Consider the following 24058-nt stretch of genomic DNA (forward strand, 5'->3'; position numbering starts at 1 on the left):
CAGATGTAGCATTCAAAAACAATTCCAGAGCCTTCTGTTTATGTTATTTTTTATCTTTTTAAAAAGTTCTTGAAAACATAAATACATATACACACACCCAGTAGTGAAACCAAACACAAGTAAAAGGTTAAGTCAGTCATATTTTCATACCATGTAGTTTATCTTGGGAGGAAAAAAGTTACACTAATTTTCCCAGCAGGATTTACACAGACCACCTTATCTGTGTGTTTAGCTTCCCTACAAAAACACCAGTTGCTCAGCTGGGACACATTTATTTGAGACACCTTTTATGTGATATTGTAGCTAGAAGGAAGAGAAGTCGGCACTGTGTGACAGGGAAGCTTTCCACTGATTTGAGATGAGAGTATGCCAGGACAGAGTGTCCTATCTGTTTTAAAATAAATCATTTCACATAGGAGAAATGGACAGCCTCTGATAATGCATCCTGAAACCCCAAGAGTTTTCCACTAGGAAAATCTACCAATTACCTCCTAGCACATAAATTCTTCCTTAGGATTTCTAAATTAGGGAAGGTTATTGATCAAGGCTTGTTACACCCTTTTTCAGATATATTTGGTATTTATGTAGACAAGATGCTGGACTACAGTCACCACTCCTCTGCTTAAAACAGTTCCTACAATAAAAAGCAAGATGGGGAGTAAGTCTGTTACATCAATCATACTTTAAATGCTAAATGTATTATTAAACACACTTTGATATCTTTCCATTCAGGTTCTGAGTGCAAGTCCTTTGGGTCTTTCTTACAAAAGAGAAGTAAATCAGTCCTTTCATAAGTTGAGATGTTTTTGCTAAATGAAAACATTTATTTCAGTACTATAATTTTTTCCCCCCGTCACCACTACTACAGCTCTTCTGTTCTAAAAAAAAACCAAAAAAGCAAATAAAGGTTTTAGCATTTTGTACCCCACAATAAACAAACTAAGACTGTAGTAGAGATTATTGTCAATATTCAATAAATGAAGCTTCACTACAACATTTGATCCACTGTGCATTACTGAATCAAGATGACTTAAGATTTCAATTAAGGAAAATAAGCAAGTATTTTTGGTTTTACAATTTCAATTTTAATACAATTCAAAAAAAAAAAAAAGGTAAATGTTATGCATGGCAATGTTTATTAAACAATCACATTTCATTTAAGCATTAAAATGCAGCAGTCTGGAAAAGCTGCCAGAAACAATGTTTGGCTTCAGAAAAGGCGATTATGAAATTACTTCCAATAAAATTCAAATACTCTCGTCTGTTGATTAGTTGAATGCTTTAGACTGGAAGGAACAAAAAGTGCAAATCAGCTGAATGTTACTTCAAAAGTAAAGTCTTAGTGTCCTACAAGCAGTTACTGAAAGGCCTCACCTCAATCTTCATGATAAAGGACAAAATTCTCCAATTTTTATACAATTATAATTTACTGTAACATTTCAAACAATGTAACATTATTACTAAAACAAAATTAATTTCAGGATATAACTGCAGTATTCTGTCTACCGTGAGCACCTTTTTTTCCTTTTTTTTTTTCCTTAAATCTGATTTGCTTGACATGAGATGGCATGAGATACATTCTCACCGCAAAACTGGAAACTTACACAGAACAATACAGTTACAACCACTTATAGGAACATGTTCCAGCTTAAAGTAATTTACACCTAAACATATTACTTTTATGTGAACATCTAAGATTCATATTGTGGTATTCTGTTTCTGCTGATACTTTCAGGAAAGAGACTCATCACAGTAGCTAAATGTCAACCTGCAGCTTAGCTGTTTGCAAAAGGATTGCCCTTTTGCACATCATCTTTCTTGGAGGACTTGTAAAGATATCAACAAAGGTTAACAGGTAACATTTGACATAAGGGCAAATTTTAACCATTTAAAAATTATTTTTAATTTTTTTTTTTCATTCAACACAATGATTCAGTGGCAGTTTGAAATAAACACGGAGTATCTTTCTGACTTAAATCACTTGAGAATCACTTCATATATAGAGATAGTGAAAAACAGTGTGATTATCATCTTATAAAGGCTTAAGAATAAACTGGCAATTTGCAATTTGTTCTTGTAAAAATCTTTAAACATATTGTGGAAACATGTTCTTACATGTGGGTACTGCTGCTTGAAACTGAATAGTTGGTTGACATCCAGACAACTACTACAATTTTCGAAACGCAAAGAAGCTTATAAGCATAATAAACAAATGGTCATTTTGCTAAAATTTAAACCTAATTTAGTAATTTGTAGAATGACACTTTCAAACTGTGCAATACAAAATAATGTAGCCAACAGTAACATACAGGTACACCATTTAATATTTATTATATGCATTTTATATACATTATTTTTCAACAGCTGTACTTTTGCTATGTGGTACAATCTTAAAAATTTGCTGATTCATAGTTTGTAAAACAGAAACCTTACAAAACTCATCAAAACTCGCAAACTGATCAGAAAAGTTTTGTGGAAGACTAGAAAAAATACTTTATTGTATTAATCATGCATTACACAAACAAAATCTTTAGTTACACCATAAACTGAAGCACATCTGAAAATAAAAAGCAGGGAATAACTAGTCAAAACACAGCAGATTTATGAATCTTGAATCCACTACTTTTGTACTCTATTTGAAACACAAATAAAAATATTTTTCACTCCAAAAGTTCTGAAACAAGATTGGTTTTTGGAATCAACTCCACTCCAGGTAGTTAACCAGAGGAAAAAAATTATTGGTTTGCAACTTTAGAATTCTCAAATGTCCCATTTTTCTCACCTATTTTAGACTGTGCCATAATAGATATACAAGGGCCCTTTAACACGCTACATAAAAGGATATAAAGACCAACAAAAAGTGAAATAAATAACAATAGGCCATTAGCAAGATGGGTAATCCTTGATAAATAAACTCGTAAATACAGTAAGATGTACAAAATATCACATAGTGATAGGATGCCAAGATTAATTTTTTTTTTTAAAGAGTTCATTCGGGGGTGTTAACCCCTCTGTGTTTCATCTGAACACATTTTACAGTCCTTTATTTATGAAGACAGTTATGCGATGATGATGAATTAGCATCCTTAGGCAAGGACTTAGCTGAGCTGTATTAGGCAAAAGAAGGGAAGAGTGTGGTTACACGGCAGCGGGTCAGTGAGATCTCTGTGTTTTAGGGTTCTATAATGCAGAAAAACATTATCAATACAATCTTGAGCACTGTTGTGACAGGCTAAATATATAAAAAGACTTATAAAAACTAGAATTTTATCCAAACATTTTGTGCAACTAATGCTAAAATATTTTAAGTTAAATTTCCTTTTCTTTAAAGCAAAATAAAAGTTTAAAAGGGGAATCTGTGGCATTCAACTGATAAACAGAAGATTACTAAGAGATGAAAAGAAAGCTACTCTTGGAGCTCACTCCCCCCGACAAGAGCACCACATTCCTAACCCTAAGGCAGCACACAGAGTCCAAAATAAAAGTCTTTTGTAAGATCAGACTCCACGTTTGCTTAAAGACACCTAAAGAACAGACATACGCTCAGTTCATATCCAGTCAAGGCTACAAATACTGGTTTTCTTTTTTGTATTTCTCCCCACCCCCCCAAATACAGTAATCACAGATAAATGAATGAGCCTGACATTGTTCAAGATGTGGTGACTTCTCACCAACTTCTACCTGCCCCCCATCAGAGCCTTCACCCAGGCAGATCAGATGTAGTGTCTTATTGGTAACCTTATCATTGATGGCAGTGATGCATTCCCTCTTTTTTGTCCAAACAGACCTGCTGTTATGATGCAGGTTTGTTCTGCTATGTCACACAAACACTTTGGCAAGGGCATCAGCTCCTGCACTGGCAATATATGCTTTTGATGGATGAAATGCTACATCATAAATTGATTCATCCAGCTTTTTCCTATGAGCTGTTATTTCTTGCACACATGTCTTGCTGTCCAAATTCCATAACCTAATGGAACAATCATGGCCTGTTTAGGGGGGGAAAAAAGACAAAAGGCAAAGTTAGATTTGTTAGACACTTAAGTGCACCATAAATTCAAAATTCATAGAGCATACAGAAGATTAAAAACCCCTTACTTCCAGACATTAAATAGATTCCATTAGGATCTACAGCTAGACTTGTGACAGCATCCAAGTGAGCAACCATAGAATGAATCATTTTACCTAAAAAGCAAAATAAACAGTGAATTTCCTCTAAAGTATTGTTTCTTTTAAAAACAGCATTTCCATTAAATGCAATATAGAATAATACACTTATCTAGATTCCAGTAATATCAGAATGATACAATTTTATTAGAAATTATTAAGTTTCAACTGCAGACTCTTGTATAAGCATGGCACACAACTCTCAAATAGGCATTGCCATTACAAGCACTCTTTTTATCCATTTGGTATCTCTACACGTAGCAATGTCAACGAAGACCAATCCTAAAATAACCATGTAGGAACCTAAATTTTCAGTCCCTTAAATGTCCTAATACCTGCCCCAGTTGGATAAAGTATTGATGAAGCTTCTTCCAAAGAGACCTACTGAGTCATACCAAAGGTCCAATCTAACTCTGTCATTGCTAGGAGGGAGGCTATTGGTGATAAACCAGGGAAGAAAATAAAAACAAGGCAACCCAGAATACTCTCCAGATTCAGTTATGTCACAAACCAGAGGTGTTATCTCTGCATCCACCTGCTCTCAATGCATTTCTTTTCAGTGACCTCCATTCTAAGACTCTTAATAACATCTTCTAGCATCTTACCATGCTTTTTGGAAGGAGTTCCAAAATGTTTAACTGCACATTCTAAGAACAGCCACCTCTTTGTTTTGAGCTTGTCACCTGTTTGGGGCTATCAACTGAACTTTTGTTCATGTATTGGAAAAAGATAGCAAGAAAACCCCTATAAGACCATGACTAACATGAAAAAGGCCTATCATCTTTGCCCAGTTGTCTGTTTTCCTGAAGAATCTCAGCCTCTTCAGTTTCTAAGATACTTCCTGAAGAAATTAAAAGCTACTGGAGGTCTTTGATCATCTTTTTAACCATTCTCTGAAACATTTTAATTTGGCTATATCCCTTTCGAGATACGGGAGACTGGAGTAACACAAACTACACATGTGGATACACCAAAAAAAATCACACAAAGGTGAACACTGATTTTTTTTTTTGTTTGTTTATTCCTTTCCTTCCTTCTAACATTCATTTTTGCTGTTGTGACTGCTAAGCACTGAGCTGACATTTTCATCCAAACTCTTCTTCTAACTCTACCTTCTTCTAACCTTGAGTAAGAACAGTCAGCCCAGTGATTATTATTTTGTCTTATAAAGTCTGTTTTTCCTTACATGCATTGTTTCACATTTGTCCACATGGAATTTAATTTGCCTGCTCTTAAGTCTGTTAAGATCTTCACTTCTTCCTCATTAGCCTTCATCTTTAATACCCTGAATTAATAAATGTCAGTAAACTGTCAATACACCAATTCCTGTCCAGACAATTAATGTTATCTTGAACTAGTGCTAATCCCTGCAGGACATGGTAATTTTTTATTTTGCAAAATGACCATTTACTTCTACCTTGTGTTTCCTGTCTTTGACCTAATTATTTGTTCATGCAAGATTTTCTCCTTATTCTACGTCTCTGTTTCTTTAAAGTTTAATTTCAGGACAATCACTGCAACGCATTTAATGACCACAATTCTAAGACATACATTCATGGCAGGTGAGAAGGGGATAAAAGGTCTTAAGTTTTTTGCTTTAAAAAAAAAAAAACACAACCAAAAACCAAACAAAAAACCCCAAAACACCCCACCCCACCCAAACCAAACCAAACCACACAGAGTTAAAACAGGGGTTTAACACATGTGCTTATTTAAAGGCAACTTAAACCAATTTGTGGTTTTTTTTCCTTCCAACTTTGGTAGGATAACATGCAGGAAGTGACTGATAATTTGACAAACAGAAAATATATGTTTGTTCTTACAATTATGTCTATCTTTTTGTCATAGCAGACTGTGCAGTTTTTCTCTATACTCTACTTTCCCCTCTTTTCTCCAGATCCTTTTCTGTTTTATAAACTTAATCAGCAACTTAAGTATACCACAGGATTCCATTACTACAATGACTTTAGGGTTATTTCTTGCCCTAATAGGTACTGCGCAACGCTCTTTACTACTAACAGTTGAAAACCATAACTTATATATGCTTAGAGCTAAAATCATGGAAATAACAACAGGAAGAAAACGGCAGATATATTCTGTAAATTAGCACAGCACTAACTTATACGGACCTTCTTGTCATTCACAACTATATCTACCTGTTTTGAAAGAGTATTTTCTGACCGCTGAAGTCACAATTGCAACACATATCACTGTTTCATAGAAAACGTACTGAAGAGGCTTAATCTTACAAACAAGAAAAGTTCTCTTCTGTAAAACTGCATCACTAGTAAGTTTTCTACAAATGCATTCTCCCTATGTCCACCCAGATTTACTTCAAACATATTCATACATACAAGTTTGGTTCTCTTTATCCTTACCCGTTTTGTTGTCAAAAAATTTGATGTGTCTATCTTCATGTGCTGTAATAGTTACAGGAAGTGTAGGATGACTTACTACCTTGTTAATATGATTATTTGATTGTACACCTAAAAAAAAAAAACAAAACAAAACAACATTCACCTGCCTTAAAGAAAGGATTAAAGTTAAAAACAAGACTATTTTCAGCATTACACTTTAGCCTACTATATTAACTAATATTATATAATTACACAGAATCACAGAATGTTTGGGGTTGGAAGGGACCTCTGTGGGTCATCTAGTCCAACCCTCCTGCCAAAGCAGGGTCACCTACAGCAGCTGCACAGGACCTTGTCCAAGCGGGTCTTGAATATCCACAGAGAAGGAGACTCCACAACCTCCCTGGGCAGCCTGTTCCAGGGCTCCATCACCCTCAGAGGGAAGAAGTTCTTCCTCATGCTCAGACGGAACTTCCTGTGCTTCAGTTTGTGCCCATTGCCCCTTGTCCTGTCGCTGGGCACCACTGAAAAGAGTCTGGCCCCATCCTCCTGACACCCACCCTGAAGATATTTGTAAGCACGTATTAGGCCCCCTCACAGCCTTCTCTTCTTCAGGCTGAACAGGCCCAGCTCCCTCAGCCTCTCCTCATAGGAGAGATGTTCCAGTCCCCTCATCACCCTCATAGCCCTCCGCTGGACTCTCTCCAGCAGCTCCTCATCTTTACTGAAGTGGGGAGCCCAGAACTGGACACAGTACTCCAGATGGGGGCTCACTAGGGCAGTGTAGAGGGGAAGGAGAACCTCCCTCGACCTGCTGGCCACACTCCTCCTAATACATCCCAGGATCCCATTGGCTTTCTTGGCAGCCAGGGCACACTGCTGGCTCATGGTTAATCTGTCATCCACCAGGACACCCAGGTCCCTCTCCACAGAGCTGCTCTCCAGCAGGTCCGCCCCAAGCCTGTACTGATGCATGGGGTTGTTCCTCCCCAGGTGAAGGACCTTTCATTTGCCCTTGTTGAACCTCATCAGGTTCCTCTCTGCCCAACTTTCCAGCCTATCTAGGTCACGCTGAATGGCAGCACAGCCTTCCGGTGTATCCGCCACTCCTCCCAGTTTTGTGTCATCAGCAAACTTGCTGAGGGTACATTCTAACTCTTCATCCAGGTCGCTGATGAAGAAGTTAAACAAGACTGGGCCCAGTACTGACCCCTGGGGGACACCACTAGTTACCGGCCTCCAACTAGACTCAGCGCCGCTGATGACAGCCCTCTGAGTTCGGCCATTCAGCCAGTTCCCAATCCACCTCACTGACCACTCATCCAGCCCACACTTCCTCAGCTTCCCTAGGAGGATGCTATGGGAGACTGTGTCGAAAGCCTTGCTGAAGTCAAGGTAGACAACATTCACCGCTCTCCCCTCATCTACCCAGCCAGTCATGCCATCGTAGAAAGCTATCAGATTGGTCAGGGATGATTTCCCCTTGGTGAATCCATGCTGACTACTCCTGATAACCTTCTTTTCTTCCACTTGCTTGTTGATGACCTACATTTTATGCAGAGCATCAATGAAGTCTCCTAAGAAAGAAATAAGAACTTCTTGCTTTACACAATGGGGCTAAGTCATGTATACTCCAGCCAATGTACGGTAAGGTTAAAACTGTACAAGTGGTTTATACACATGAAAGATTCTTGAGAGGGCAGCAACAGTGAGACAGAAATGAACTGTGACATCTGTAACATGTTTAGCACACACATCTTATACTTTCACATCAAAAAAAGATTTTGCTTGAAGAAAAAAGAAAAAGATAAAATCCAAAGAACTGAAGTCAACCTAATCTATTAGATTCTGTCAGATGTCTTATTTCAACTTGAAGAATGGTTGCTCCCTTCATTTTTACGCTTATTTTTTATTGATTCCATTTAAGATTCTCTCTTCAAACTAGGAAAGGTATTTCTCCAGTTTGTGATGTTCTTTCTCACCATCAATGTCAGTTTTTGCATAAGCTACCTAGAATATATATAGCTTTTATATGGTTTTGGAACTTTATATAAGCTACTTAATACTGTAAGTATCATCACTAAGTACACTAGAGTACTTCAAGGGGAGAAGCAAATTATCCCCTTGCATTATTCTTTTAGATCTCATTTCAAAGAAAGGGAAGCAATGATCAGAAACTGGAGGTTTTCCCTACGGAAGACTTTCAGAGGTTCAAGAAAAGAAGGCTCCTCCATCGAGAGTTTCATCAGATACATACAATTCCTAAAGAGCTACATCTTCACAGCACCTTATTTGTTGCAACAGAATTTCTTAATATTAAAAGTTCTACAGGAGAAAGTGTTTAATCACAACCTGTGTAGAATTCTATGCTGCACTAATACTCTGCTTAATTCACTTATTTACTTATATTCATATCCTCCATGTCAAGGTTATATAATGAAAACTGTCTTAATATGCAATTCGCACAACTGAATCTTGAGAAATCTTAGCTTAGAGAACGCAAACTGCTGCTTTCACTATCTCTAACCACTTTCAAATCTGACTAATCCACAGTCCTTTCCATTTTGTCTGTTCCAAGCATCTCTAAGCATCTAACCAACTTTCAAATTCAATGACGCAGGAGAGGAGCAAAACTTTTTCATTTAATTCACCATATAATAAAATTCAGATAAAGGTACCTCATCCCAGATGGATATTTAATACAGAAGAGCTTTACTTACCAGATTCTACTTGTGATGAAAGCATTACCACTGACTGGGACGTTTCTAGATCATAGATGACTGTGCTGCCAGTGTTAAAAGATGCCACCATATGAGCCGGGTCACAACCTATGAAGTCAACTGACGTAGGTATTCCATGCTCTAGAAAGAGAAAAAATTGTCTTTAGAAAGAATGAAACACTTAAAATTCTTGACAGTTTAAGCATTAAGTTTGTTTTATACTCATACTTGAAGAAAAAAATTTTCTCCCTTCTTCAGAGTAATGCCACAGCACCAGTATTACTTTATTAACAGATCTTTTCCCTTTAGTCCTGTTACCTAGCTCTGATAAATGGAGATAATGATCCTGGGTGCATCATCAGCTGCCTCATAACAGATTTTCAAAACCACTGCATCTTACCTTTCTCTCCATTGTAAGTGCAAATACAGGGCATTTTTTCTGGTGGGTTCCATAATCTAATAGTGCCATCTGCTGAACAAGATAGTAAGTGATTCTTTACACCGCTATAAGCAAGACCCCAGACTGCATCTGTGTGAGCAACTAATGTGCCAGCTAGAACGTTTGGCTCTGGAAAAAAAACCAAAAATTCAGAAATTAAATCTTTTTAATGAAGAAACATTAAATCAGTATTTCTTGTACCTCAATGTAAGTTAAATTCCACATAAAACTGCCATATATCTCCCCAGCCCTTCCTGTTTAAGCAATGGCTAGAATATTACATGGGAGGTCATTTTGCACAAAAGAAAAACAATAAAACAAAAAACCCCAACAAATCAACCAACCAAAAAACCCCCACAAACAACTACATCCCTTTTCCCAGAACAATACACACTTGTTACAACCTCCTCCCTGTGGCACTTCCTTCTTCCCTCCAAATTCACCATCTTAAAGATACTTGATCACAGCCCTTCCTCTCTACAAGGCACAAAAACCCCTAACAAAATCAGCTTTCCACTTATGTGATGCCTAATGTAGTTTTCACTGAGCACACTCTGCTGACACAGGGGCATGCTATAAAATTCTCAAGCACCCTCATAATGAAAACAAGATTATTTCTGTTGTGGAACACGTAAACACTTTGTTATTTTCTTGTCCCTGCTACTTTATAGTTGTCTCTTACAGAGGTGTATTTAATCTATTCTAGAGAATAGATTAAATTTTAAAGGCTTTGAGGAGAGAAGTGAGAGAAAAAGATAAATGGAAAGGAATAAAGCCAGATAAATCACTAAAATTTAATTTTGCCAGAGATTAAAAATAAGTTGGTCTTGCAACCCAAAACCCTGCTAACAAGCTTTAGGAGGAAAAACATCCTATTAAGAGCTCTCTTTTTTAAAAATAACTTTATCACTTTAGATAAAGACAGTTCTGTCTGAGGCCAATGAAAATTATACCAACAATCCTTACCTGCATGAAGAAATTGGACCATTTTTAGTGACTAGACTATACTGATTAAATTTTTTTAGCAATTTGAGCTATACATTGGTTTTAAGCAACAGGGTATAGTTGTCTTCCTAAATCGGTGCAAGACAGCACTGCTTCCCACCCTTCCCTGTGTCTGTCAGAGATCATGCAGCCTGAGTGGTGTATTATCTCACTCATTACACTGACACAAGGGCGAGAGGAAGAAATTCTAACTCCGTGCCATTCAAACTTCCATCAACCATAGAACTGCACCCTTAGAATTACACTAAACACAAAACGCCGGTCACCATCAATGGCAGGAGACTGACATGCAGTTTTCCAAGCAGTTATAAGCTCTTTTAGAGACATCGGTTACGAGAACCGAGATGTACGCCAGAAACATGGGACACAGAATTTGAGTACACTTCAGTTTTCGGAGAACTTCCTATCAGAAGAAATAAATACTCATTCAAAAAATTGGAATTTTGGTTCAAAGCAGTAAGCATGCTTCTTAAAAAATAAGAGTTATAATTAATAACTACAGAAGAGTGGTCCAGAGGAGGGCCACAAACATGATCAGAGGGCTGGAGTACCTCTCCTACGTGGACAGGCTGAGGGAGCTGGGGCTGTTCAGCCTGAAGAAGAGAAGGCTCTGGGGTGACCTTATAGCAGCCTTCCAGTACATGAAGGGGCCTACAGGAAGGATGGAGAGGGACTTTTCACAAGGATGTGTGTGATAGAAACAAGGGGGAATGGCTCTAACCAGAAGAGGGCAGATTTAGATTAGATATTAGGAAGAAATTCTTCACCATGAGGGTGGTGAAACACTGGAAGAGGTTGCCCAGAGAAGCTGTGGATGCCCCCTCCCTGGAAGTGTTCAAGGCCAGGCTGGATGGAGCTTTGAGCAACCTGGTCTAGCGGAAGATGTCCCTGCCCATGGCAGGGGGATTGGAACCAGATGATCTTTAAGGTCCCTTCCAACCCTTACCACGCTGTGATTTTATGATTCTAATTTTTTCTTTACTGTTAAAGCCTCAGAAATTGCCAGTCTTCCTATTAACGTTCTATACAAAGTATGTCACCAAGACAAGTGGGAATAAATAATTAATGTTTACCACACACAAAAAGCTGAAAACAGACAATGTAGTTGATAAATGGTAGTTACTTTTCACAAAAGCTCCAGAAAACAGACTAGCATCAAGCAGAAAATTAATGTTGAAGACAGCGGTCATGAGATGTTTATCTTTTAAAAGGTAATTACCATAGGTATCATATGGATCCACGTTAGGGCTAGGCATGTTCCACCACTGGATGGTTGCATCAATACCACCACTGAAACACTGTTCTCCACTGGAACTAATTGCCAAAGACAATACAGGTCCACTATTGGGAGACAGAGAAAAATAAGTTTATTGATACTGTCTACAGGACAGAAGTGAAAAATTCGGCTATCTACTTTCAAAAATAAAAAAAAAATTGGACGGGATTAAGTAGTTTAAAAAATTCAAATTCAAAGAAACAATTCTATTAAAACCTTTAAGGCTCAACAAGCAATACCAAATGTATTAAAATACTCATAACAAATTAACTGCAACTATCCAAATTCAAGCAATTCAAAGAACACCATCTTATTTCTCAGAAGCAAGAGTAACTACACCTACATATGATGAGGTTTTACAGTGCATCTATGCCAATCTAGTAGCCAGCTGTGCTCAAAGAGGTGGTTGTAGCCCCTTACTCTCCCCCAACTATTTTCTCATCCTATTTTAGGAACTGACAGCACCCTATGCCCCAGTACAGTGGTTCAGACAAGTGATCCCAGAACGAGTACTTTTTGGCCACCATTAGGCTTTTACCGGTTTAACTTCAACCTGTTTGCTGTGATATCAGACAAGCACAAGCTGTAGCCCAAAGGAAGCTGCGCGTCTGCTCCCTTGGACACATTACTAAGTCAGGTTTAACTGTATTGTAAAACCATATCCCCGAAATTAGATGCCTGGCTCATTTGATAGGCCATGCTCAGGATATAAGGAATTCACTGGTTGTTTAAGTGCAGAAGAGCAAACTAGAATTACATATTTGAAGATGATGAAAATGAAGACTATTGGTTGAATCCACCTGCATATTTGGCAGTGAAGAACAAAGCTGGGCTGAAAGGGAATGTTGCTCAAAGCCTGCCTGAGGGTAAAAATAGTAAAATTACTTTGTTACCAGTCTCACTGAGTCAAGAGGGTGGGGATCAGTTTTTAAACTAAGGTGTCTTATGAATCCATGAGATAACAACAATACATTTATCAAGCATTAATTGTGTCAAACACTTACATGTGGGCCCTAAATGTGTAGATGGGTTCTACATCCAAAGAGGCACTCCTGAAAGAGAAATCAAGAGTTATTACACTACAAAAAATCTCTGCTGAAAAACTCTGAGAACATTTAAGAGTTTAATCCATTTCAAAGGCATTTAAAACACAATTGATGTTTTATAAAAACCCATATACTTGCTTTTTGGCAGGAACCGTTTTCTGCAAATTCCATAGTTTTAGAGTATGGTCCTCAGAGGCTGTAACCAGCACAGGCTCTACAGGATGAAAAGCTAATGCCCGCACTCCATCAAAATGACTGCGTAGCGTATACTTAGGGTTCCATGTCTTTCGGAAGGCATCTTTATTAGCTGGCAGCTTAAAAAAAAGGAAAGAAGTAATTTTATCTTGGGTTTAAAAATATGTGTATATGTATCTCCCCGTATTTTAGGAAAACACACTATTTTTGATTCAGCTAATATATATTCAATCTTAAGTTTGCATTTATCTATTGATCAGTCTATATGCATTTATAACTCCCTCTCTGGCATGCAAGGTAGTCTGAAAATTCTTCTGTTGTGAGAGTTTCTTCTGTCCCAGAGCAGAATGGAGTACAATGCTGAATACATAGACAAGAAGCCTTGATTTTCAAAAACTGGTTTCAATCGTTTCGTGCAACGATACTTTAACTCTTCTTCCCTGAAGATACAGGTTTCATTGCTTATCATGTTCTCTGCGCCCAAGGAAGAAATTACAACTTTCAAAAGCTCATTTATCACTTCAACGCAATAGAAAAGACTTTCAGGTCCCTAGTTACTCATCTTCCTCAGATGAGTAACTTGACTGAGAATGACAGGAAACATACGTAATTCTTGAGCACTTCTACACGTGAAGGTATGTACATGGAAAAAGGTAATCCAAATTTCAGTACACACATTGTCATGATTTTAAACATAATATTACATCTAAATATTTTTTAGTCTCCAATGAGTTTTAAATATATTAGTGAGACAATAACTTAGTTACTATGTGAAGCAATATATACAAATTTTATGTTTATATGTTGTGAACATCCAATTCATTCTCTTAACCTATAGACTGTTAGGCTAAAATACAAAAATTAGAGCTGCTTAATATTACTTATAGGTAACTCCGAAAACTTACCAGAAAACCTCAAACTCTTCTAGTGACTGTAAGAGACTACTTTAGAGCTTTGAGTACAATCTATGGAGAGAGTAGACCCTTAAAAGACTATATCCCACTTGTCCTCAGCCTCCATCATAAGGAGAAATATATGTGCAGGTATTTCTCTCTTCCTCTCAAGTAATTATAAAGGGAGTTTAGAAAACTGACTTTAGTTAGATGACCAAAATCACCAAACTAAGAATGAATGGAAACCTATCCTATCCTCTGCCGTACACACTATCTATTCACCACATAATTGTTAAAGAAGGTTTCTCAACTGAATCTCTCAGTATCCCAAGATACTTTCAGCAACACTATTAAGTGATTCAAATCTCCCATAGCTAATAAAAACTTTGTACCTTATATCTGTCAGGACTGAAAATAAAAATCAGATCATCAGGTAACATATACTGTAATAAATATTCTTGAACATTTCAAATCACCACTACTCACTCAAGCTAAATTTGATTCTATCTTGTCAAAATAAATAGAAAGGTTCAGACAATAAAATTTACTGTTCTGAGTTACAGATGTGCAGACATTTGTAAATGTCTGGCCTAAGTGCAAACTATGCCAAATCCAGATCAAGCAACAGAAACTTGTTATAGCAGGCATGTAACCTGGATTTTTTTTTTCAGTACCATCCAAACACACACATTTTGTAACAAAGTATTTTGTTTCCAGTCTTCTTACTTCAGAGCATACTGAATAAAGCACTATTTTTATTGAGATTGAAGTTATGTAGCAATATACTGCGTATTATATACAAGCTTCATAAAAAGAATAATATTTTGTTTCGGGGAACAGAGTGGAATTCTGAAGTTCTGCATTAAACTTCACAGATTTCAGCCCAAACTGTGTATTTGTTCACCTCCCTGAGTCTGAAGTGGATAATAGAAGGGAGGGGAGGAAAGGGGAGTGAGGAAAGAGGGGGGAGGGCGGCGAAGGAAAAGGCATTTTTCTAGCAGAGTCCCTCAATATTTTTAATCCTCATTTTGTAATGTATTCCTCCGCCTGGCTAACTCACATTGCCTCATGCACTTGTGGTGATCTGGGGCTTGGAGAAATTCAAGCCAAACATTTGAAACAGCAATGGTTAATTTTATCACATGTTGTTATGTCCCAGATTAGACAGAAGACCTTGATTCTTTGGGTGCAGAGTGCACCCATGCCACACTGATTCCTTCAGCTGCAATGAAGAGTCATTCAAGAAAACGAGGACTGAATACAGTGGTCCTTATTTTTCAAAAAAAGGAAAACAGTTCATTAAATCTTTTTTATTAAAATGGTTGTTGCAATGCTAATTTCGTTCTCAGCAGTTCAGGGGAATCTGCTAAAATGCAAGGCACAGAATTTACAGAAGTTACAAAACCAAGATACACTTCCTATCTTAAGTATAGCTTTAAAGCCATAATATTTTAAAAACAGACTTGAACACCTTGGTTCTTTTAGAAGACACCACATACACCTTCCTAGAAATCTAGTTATATATAAGCTGATTTTTTAAAAAATTCTTTCCCTCCATCTATGTTTCCAATGAATCTTGACATCCTTATTGCAAGAGTAAGAGAACAACTGTCACATCTTTAAAAAGATATTCTTGCCACCTCTAAGAAAAAATGCTAACCAGTAGTATATTTCCAAAAAAACATACTTCAGAAAAACACAGTTATGGACTTGGAAAAAGGATTTGCTGATTACAAAGGATAAATGTGAGATACAAAATGGGCCAGAGCTATAACTTAAAAGTAGTAAAATGTGACACTGTATATCAGTCTTCTATAGTGTGACGTCTCAAAAGCCTCTCAAAATGGAAGGCATGGACACACTGCCCCATTGAGTCTCAATGTTCTACTATAAATGCCAAAAGATAAAGTCATGAGAAGACAGATTATGGAACCATCCAGCTTCACTAGCTCCTTCTCCCTTCTTCCCTAAACTTTGATGGACTTTAATTAACAGGACCAAGACGGATCAGCTGAATCCTTGATCCTACTCCCCTGTCAGCAAACAGCCACAAAGTAGATGCTTAGAATAGTAGGGTCTACCAAAATCAAGAAGAGTTGTTCTCCCGCCCAAAACCACCCACTAACACCCAAACAAAAACTCTGCCTAGGTCAGGAGATACAAAACACTTTATATATCCTAAAAAGTCTTTACCACAAAATCTCCTTAAGCTTAGAGAAAAATAAAAACCATACAAACCACATACCACAAGAAATTGCTAACCAGATTAGAGGAGCAATCATCATTGGAAATGCCTGCTTTATAATACTTGCTCAAAAATCCCTTTTTGCCTTTGCTTTGTTGGTCTGTATGAGAAAACAGAGAAGCAACCTATTCATTCTGCCTCGTAAAGCACCAGCAAACCAGACTGAAAGAAACTACATTCGAGTCAAAACAAAACAAAACAAAAATCCAACAAGACAAAAAAGACAAAAAAAGGACATCAGGGAAGGAAGGTCTTTCTTGCTCCCGCAGCTAGCAGAATCCTTACAGCACAGTAAGGAGACGTGTTATTTCCCTACCTCACTCAACTACTCACCTACAGCAAACAGGAATTAGCAATAATTTGTAACTACTCAGAGTCTTTTATATGTTTTAATTATATTTTTTCTTTATAATGTTGTGACCAATTAGAAATTTCCAAATTCAGATGGTATGATAAATGAAGACTTTCCATTACTACAGCAGAAACCACCTCAACCCTGTGCAGCTATGGCATCCAAGAAATGTGAGCATTTGATTTGGTGACAATACTGCTCCCTCAGTGTACAAACAACTACACAGACTGAGGTGAATATAAAGAACTAGAAACTGAAAAAACAACTTGAGATGACTGTACTGTATTACCATATCCACTGCTCAGATGAGTAGTCTTGTGGACAACTGGTGCACTAAATCATTCACATACAGAAAAATTTTCAGCTATAGTTGAAATTCTTAAGATTTAAAACTTAATCCTCACCCTGTATATATATCCTCACACAAAACTCTTCAAGGAGTGATATATGAAAGCTGGTGGAACCCTGTTGTGGCTTTATTTATTCATGCACTATAATGGCTCAAACAAGCTATTCGAAGAGCATGGACCTAATGGGAGTAAAATGCAAGAAGTGGGAATACTAAGTGTTTTGGGTCTTTTTTTCTGTTTTACTTAAACTTTTAAACTGTTTTACTTTAACTTTACATTAACTTAGCTTAACTTTATCTGCTTATCTGAAGATTTACTGGAAAAGGAGGTGGCTTCAGCTACACTCATAGGGGCATGAGATTAAGATGCCCTACAAGTACTGTATTACAGGTACAAGGGAAGACACGGTCTTACTGCAATACAGATCCACAGTTATGTGGAAACAACTTCAGAATTTGAGAACTATCAAGGAATTTTTAACCTGAAGGAACATTGTGATGGAGAACTAATAGCATCTGAATTTCAGTCTCTTCAGATTGACAACAGGATAGAGATTCCTTTCTTAAAGAAAAACATAAAAAAAGTTCATTTCCATCTGTGTTATTTGATACTTCAAGTTTATCTTTCCTGACACATGAAGAAGTCAGAAGCTACCATGCATTTTTCAAATATGCTTTAAAACCCCTAAGAGCACTGGGAACGGACTGGATAGGAAGCAGGGAAACCAAGTGAAAATTACTGTCAATCACTTCTCATTCCTATCTGGTGAATGATGCAGTAAGAAAGCAAAAACTTACTTCTATCTTTTGTCTCCTTTATCAGCTAGATATTAAAGTATCAGGTAACCTCTCCCCACACACCTCCCAAGCCAAGCTGTAATTAAAGAGCCTCTAATGAAGGGTCTCGATGAGAAAATTTTGAAAATCCAACTACACTGAAGCAATATCATCATGTTCATCTACAGGATCACTGACACCTTCAAACCTTCACCAAATTTGTGAGGTATCGCCTTCCAATGCAAATTCCTTATTAGCTCAGACAGTATTTTATGCTTGAGTATTTATCACCTCTATTCCCTGCTTTACATTTCCAAAGAGCAAAGGCAACCCCAAGTTCTATTCCGCATCACTCTTTGCACAATAAAAACTACATTGTCAGGTCTGTCACAAGTAACACAGAGTCTGTTTCAGTGTGATCAGTCAGTGTCAAATATATTATTCACTGTAATGCTTCCTGGGTTTGTCTTGGCTCACCTGTAAATGCTCTTTCTTGGAATAAGCAAAATGGCTACACATTGTTTTTATGAAGAAGCTGTACTTCACAAAAGGGAGTAATATATTGAAAATTTGCAATGTTGCAGTCAAACATGACATTTTCCTCAAAACCAATCTTGCTTCTGAAATTCTCTCACAGGCCATCCTGTACAGACCCATTTTCCCTACACGCCTACAGTTCTTGAAGGAGACATCACCAATTCCTTCTTTTATATCAAAGACCTTCTTGGAATCCCTTTAGCATAGAAAGGCATATATTTGCCATTATGGCATCAGAACAACATATTAATGATTGCATTATTTTGATCCAAGATGCTTCTAGCTCAGCCTCAGTCTCTGACAGTAGTTAAAAACAACCAAAAATGCTTAAGAAAAAATACGTGAATAGTGGTGCTTCTTCTCACTGTTTTTACAGACTGCCATCATTTCAGTCCAGGAACTTCTTGTTCCTTTTATACATATATATAGTGAGAGAGAGTAATTCTCAATGGAGAGGTAATTGAAGAACAACAGAAAATAATGATCTATAATAAGAGATATAAAGTATTCTGCTAATACTGGAGTTGTACAGAACCTGGTACTTATGCTATTAATTGTTATGGATAATCATTCTCATGACATTAAAAACAGCCGACCAAGAATGAAGCCATGCAAAATACAGCATCACAGACCAACCCTAAGGGTCACCATACCAGTTAGTTTGTGTATTAACTGTCTAGCATACAGGCTGACTTGGGATTTTGGTGGGCAGAAGAGTGAAGAAGGGTGCTTAACAATTTTAGATTTTTAAAAGAAAAAACAATCAGAAAATTTTGTGATTACAAACATGTGCCCTTAAGAGCCAAATGTTGTCAGTTTAGCCTTATAAATTTAATGAAGGGCAAGTGTGGCCCACCAGATCTTGATATTCCAAAGTTCTGAGCTCAGGAATAGATCAGAGAGAATGCAATGCAACTGCAAAAACAATTTGTGATCTAATCTCACAACCATAGCCGCCTCACTACTGAAAGTATACCATCTAGCTTTTTGATGCCTCATACTTACTGCCAATAAAATGGGAATAACATTTAAAGAAAATATTCAACTGACAAGTTCAGAAGCTTGATTTGAGATTCTAAACTGCTTTAAAATAAACTTTTTTCCTCATGCAAGTTAGCATTAAACCAAACTTTTCTTAATTCTTTGATGAAGATACAGACAGGACCATTTAGAAGTTATTCAACCAACTAAATACAGCACTACATAAAAGAACCCCTCAAACTATTCAACCTCATAATTCCCAGGGGAATTTACTACTAGTTAGGAACATCCAGTTCTGGATGTTTCAAGTTTAAGTGGCCCTAAAGCATTTACAATGGAAGTTTTTGAAAAATTTCTATTTGAAGTCCACTTGTCCACAGATTTCACTGAAACTTTAAAAAAGTAGTGATAATTTTCTAAACAATTGTACATGATCCTCAAGTCTGACACATTTTACACGCGATTACAAGAGATTTAGCTAGACAGAAGGCAAAATCCTGAGCAAGTTAAGATGCAAAGAGCTGAAATTGAACTCTGATATCAAGTTCTCTGATTTCCCAGATGTGTTATGTCATTTGAAATGAAACAACCTGAAGACTAACATTTACTATGAACAGGTAAACAGGACTACACATTGTACAAATTTAGAAAGTACTCCAAATATTTAAAAAAGCCCTTTCATTTGTTTTTATACAGTCCAGTAATAGAACAATGGATAATTAACATTTTCATTTGTTGTTCAGCAAATAGAACTATGTAACATAACACCTTGCAATAAAGGAGAAATGTAGGTATTGGCTCTTACTTCATTACAACAATTAATATTCTTACCAGTTATAAATACTGAAGGACAACTATGATAAAAAAAAAGTGTGGTCACACAAGTATTTTCAGACCCTGTAAAAAGCTATACACAATTTATTTCTTCACTTTGCAGATTCTAAGATTTTAATAAAATCCCTAGTAATGATTTCCAGTACGAACATCATGTATCTAACTTGAAAAGTTATAGAAACGAAACAGAGAGGTACCTTACCAACAACAACAACAACAACAAAAAAGACACTTTAAATACAATACTATGTAAGACTTACCTGAACACTTCCCTAACCAGCCATCAAATGTTACTAGTCGATGAAAAATTCATGCAACACTATTGGTAGTAGCTTAATGAATAGTCAAAGGAATGTCAGAACACTCTGGATTGTGATAAAAACACACCCTAAAAGCTTACATCTGAAATATATTACCATATGTAGTCTATGCTGTTAACACTACATAAACACAAAGGGGAGAGCAAAGAAATAAGTTAATATCAATATTTGTGTTTTATGCCTTGTCTTCTCAATACTCCATATCAGTGTATAATTGACATTTCTTTTGAAACAAATTCATTTTAAGATGTCAATCTGTATTTTATAACACATTCCCCCAATGACAGAATTTGAATTGAACTATGTAAGCAGAAAACAAATAAGTTGTCTCACTTGATTTTGAGGACTCAAATTACTTAGCCCATTCACAAGGTGCTCCCTCCTCCTCCCAAGTAATAGCTTACACTAATGAGAGTTCTGCTCTCTGCATCTGTAATACTCAGGGCAGGGGAGAGGGGACCCAACTACTACTGATTAAACCAAACTGTATAAAAAATTTTAAAATGAAATTGCACTTACATCATAACTATAGTCTGCATCATTTGTTACTGTCAAGTCTGCAAGGTCTCCAAGGCCCAGTACACTTAACAACACATCATCAGAACCCATAATAAATGACTTGCCTCCTCCAGGTGGAAACGTTATTGGCTCAGCTACAAAGAACAAAACAGTTTCTTTAAGTCTCAATGTAATAATTCAAACTGATGAAAAACTGCATTATTTATCACTTAAAAGCAAAGCAGAGTTTAAAATTGAACTTGTATGTACTACATACCGCCCCAACTGAAAAAAAAAAGAGCACGATGACACGCACACATGTGCAAACACACACATATATTAAATGCACAATTCTTATATCATGCTTTATCATTTGATTTCAACTTACTTCACAGAGGTATTCAATACCACTGACAAGTGACTTGACTGACATTACACTGCAATATCAAATGTACGTCCCAGGTCTCAAAGTTCTCAAACAAATATTTCATTCACTACACCATGCTATCCGCCTCCTACTCATTTGCAAGTAAGTCTCTGTGCTTTATACTATTCAAATATTTCTACTTGCACGTGTAAGTATTTTTCACCTCTCAGGCTAAAGGCCTCCTGCAAAACATCTCTCCTACTTTGATTTTTCAGATGATTAAAAAAATGAAAACATCTGTTATTCATTAATTCCCTCTCTTGGTTTCTCAGCATGATTTTGGATTCTATTTTAAAAATACACTCAACTGATACTTAGCTAGCTGTGCCTTCCCCAAATTAAAATTAACTTTTATGTTAATATAATTTTGCATGAATACAAATTACATATAACCATTCATTCTGTATTCACATCTAAATAATAAAGTTTCATCTATTCACCCATATTCTCTACACTACTTAATAATTCTGTATATCTCCCTCTACCCACAAATACCAATTTAGCAGTGAAGAACACATTGTAATACTTTAGCACATCTTAGAAGCTGCTTTTACTTATCCATATTCCTTCCTTGGTAAATACCGGGACACCTGTTAGGCGGAGTACTTAAACTTTAGCAATGTATGAAGTTTAGCAAGGGCAAACATCTGCAAAATATGTTAAATTGTATTTGACATCTTTAAAAATTAAACTTGCTTGACTTTTGAACTTCACTGATTTGGAATAGAGAGTTCTGGTCTCACTTTAATGCCACCCGTTGTTTCTAATCCCCTCAGAAAAACCTTGAAACTCCAAGAAGATAAAGTTTCCAGATCTGAAAAACATCCATATCCTTACAAAAATAGTTCCAAACAAGAGGACTAATAATAAACGCATCCCTTTTTTAACATGTATCTTTATTATTCTGTATCTTTGCTGTCTGAATGGTAACCTACTTATGTTCCACTCTAGCTGAAGAAAAGTAACTGAGACCAAGCGCAAACTTATAGACATTTGGCATCATTGCTATGGCTATGCAAAGAGGAGCCAGCCCAGCTAGATCAAAAAAAAAAAAAAAATCAAATCACTCCTCAAGAATAAAACAAGTTCTAATGCTTGGCAACCACTGTACTACTGAAAAAATGTAACCTTTATTAGCACAGGCAACACAACTGTATGTGAGAATCTAAGAGTATTATCACGTAAGAAAAGACTTATTCCTACAATTGCATAAGAGCAGCAAATAAGTATTCCGACTATGCACAATCATCTTTTACAACATTCACAATCCACATAAAGATCTTCACTTGTCAGAATACTACATTAAATTAACCGCACAAAATAGCTTATCATGCCCTTATACAAAAAAGCTTTTAATTTCTGTTAATATTTCACTAAACCCCTCTATTTGTCAGTCTATTCCAAACCACCCGTATTTCAGAAAAAGCCATATTCCTAGAAAACACCTGATTATTTTCCATGTTCCCACCTATTTCCCTTATTATTGGTTTTTGGATTTGGGGCTTTTTCTTGGGGGGATGGTGAGGGTATCAGGAATTCATGCTTGTTACATGAGATTAGAATTTCTAGGTATGGATTTCTTCTTGAAAGTGCCTGATCTGAATATAAAAGGTGATACAAACAATACTTTATATGAAGCAAGAAATAAAATAACATCACAAACATTCTCTGGGTGAACCTCAAGTATGAAATCCTCACATGAATAATGATTAGCCCCTCAATTACTTCAGAGTAATAACCAGCTTTTTCTGGTTCTTTTTTGACAGAAAAAGAGTGGGAGAAAAAAAAGTGATAAAGAAACAGAGGGGCTTTTTAGTTCATTGGTTTTGTTATGGTTTGATTGGTTTTGTGTTGCTTCTTTTTTCTTTTCTTTATGTCTCCCTCAGAAAGACTCCGATACTTCCATCTGGAACTTCCAAAACTGGCTCTCTACTGTCTTGACAAGGTCCCAACGTCCCAAATATAAGTATCCATTTACAAGCCGAAACTCCCAAGTCATTACAGAACAGAGCTGCTGATCACTTGGGAAAGGAGGCAATATGTTTCTTTTAAACTTGAGAACACTTTCCATCCCTGTTGTGATGCTGTGATTCCTACTTGATCTTTAGGACAGGCCCAAAATGTTTAAATGAGCCCCTGAACTTGACATACTAATTCTTTGAAAAATTAATGTCACCTGTCCTTAACAGATCAACTTTCATATTATTTATAGTAAAAATGAAGTACCACCACAGAAAAACACTACTAATACGATTCTGTATTATAAATTTATTAAGCTTTATTTGCATCAGAGGTGAATATCCCTTTATTTAAAGCTTAAAAATTACCCTATCCAAAATTCAGAAGCATATGCATAATGCTAAAGTTCTCAATATATATGTATAATATGTTGTATAACTACATTTTATTATTTTAAAATAATAAAATGTGCAAATAAGACATATTCAAATGAGTTTAAAAAATGATTCCAAGCTGTTTTTGTAAAAAAACAGGGCAGAAAAGTAATGCAATGAAAGATGCGTGATATTATAGCTACTAAAAATAAAGACCCACAACTCCACATATCAAAAACAATGTCTCAATAGTTACATGCACATGATAAAGTTAAATAAATTACTTATTGAATGCTTTTCATCTATA

At 36.4% G+C, this 24058-nt stretch overlaps 1 protein-coding gene across 5 annotated transcripts in view; it reads right to left on the reverse strand.

Annotated features, from left to right (window-relative positions):
- Positions 1-740: 740 nt before the first annotated feature.
- STRN3 (striatin 3) overlaps positions 741-24058 on the reverse strand; it is a 68833-nt gene continuing 45515 nt past the window's right edge. For 2 of the 5 annotated variants that reach the window (XM_075425258.1, XM_075425257.1), the window contains exons 10-18: positions 21013-21146; positions 13149-13324; positions 12969-13016; positions 11908-12029; positions 9645-9812; positions 9245-9385; positions 6546-6653; positions 4099-4185; positions 741-3989 (exon numbers count right to left, since the gene is read on the reverse strand). In XM_075425258.1, coding sequence (XP_075281373.1) covers positions 3820-3989; positions 4099-4185; positions 6546-6653; positions 9245-9385; positions 9645-9812; positions 11908-12029; positions 12969-13016; positions 13149-13324; positions 21013-21146 — 1154 coding nt within the window. In that variant the 3' untranslated portion in view covers positions 741-3819. The remainder of the gene's footprint in view (positions 3990-4098; positions 4186-6545; positions 6654-9244; positions 9386-9644; positions 9813-11907; positions 12030-12968; positions 13017-13148; positions 13325-21012; positions 21147-24058) is intronic. The other 3 variants (XM_075425259.1, XM_075425260.1, XM_075425261.1) reach the window with 2 other exon arrangements.

Source organism: Opisthocomus hoazin, chromosome 7, assembly GCF_030867145.1.
Source record: "Opisthocomus hoazin isolate bOpiHoa1 chromosome 7, bOpiHoa1.hap1, whole genome shotgun sequence".
NCBI lineage: Eukaryota > Metazoa > Chordata > Aves > Opisthocomiformes > Opisthocomidae > Opisthocomus > Opisthocomus hoazin.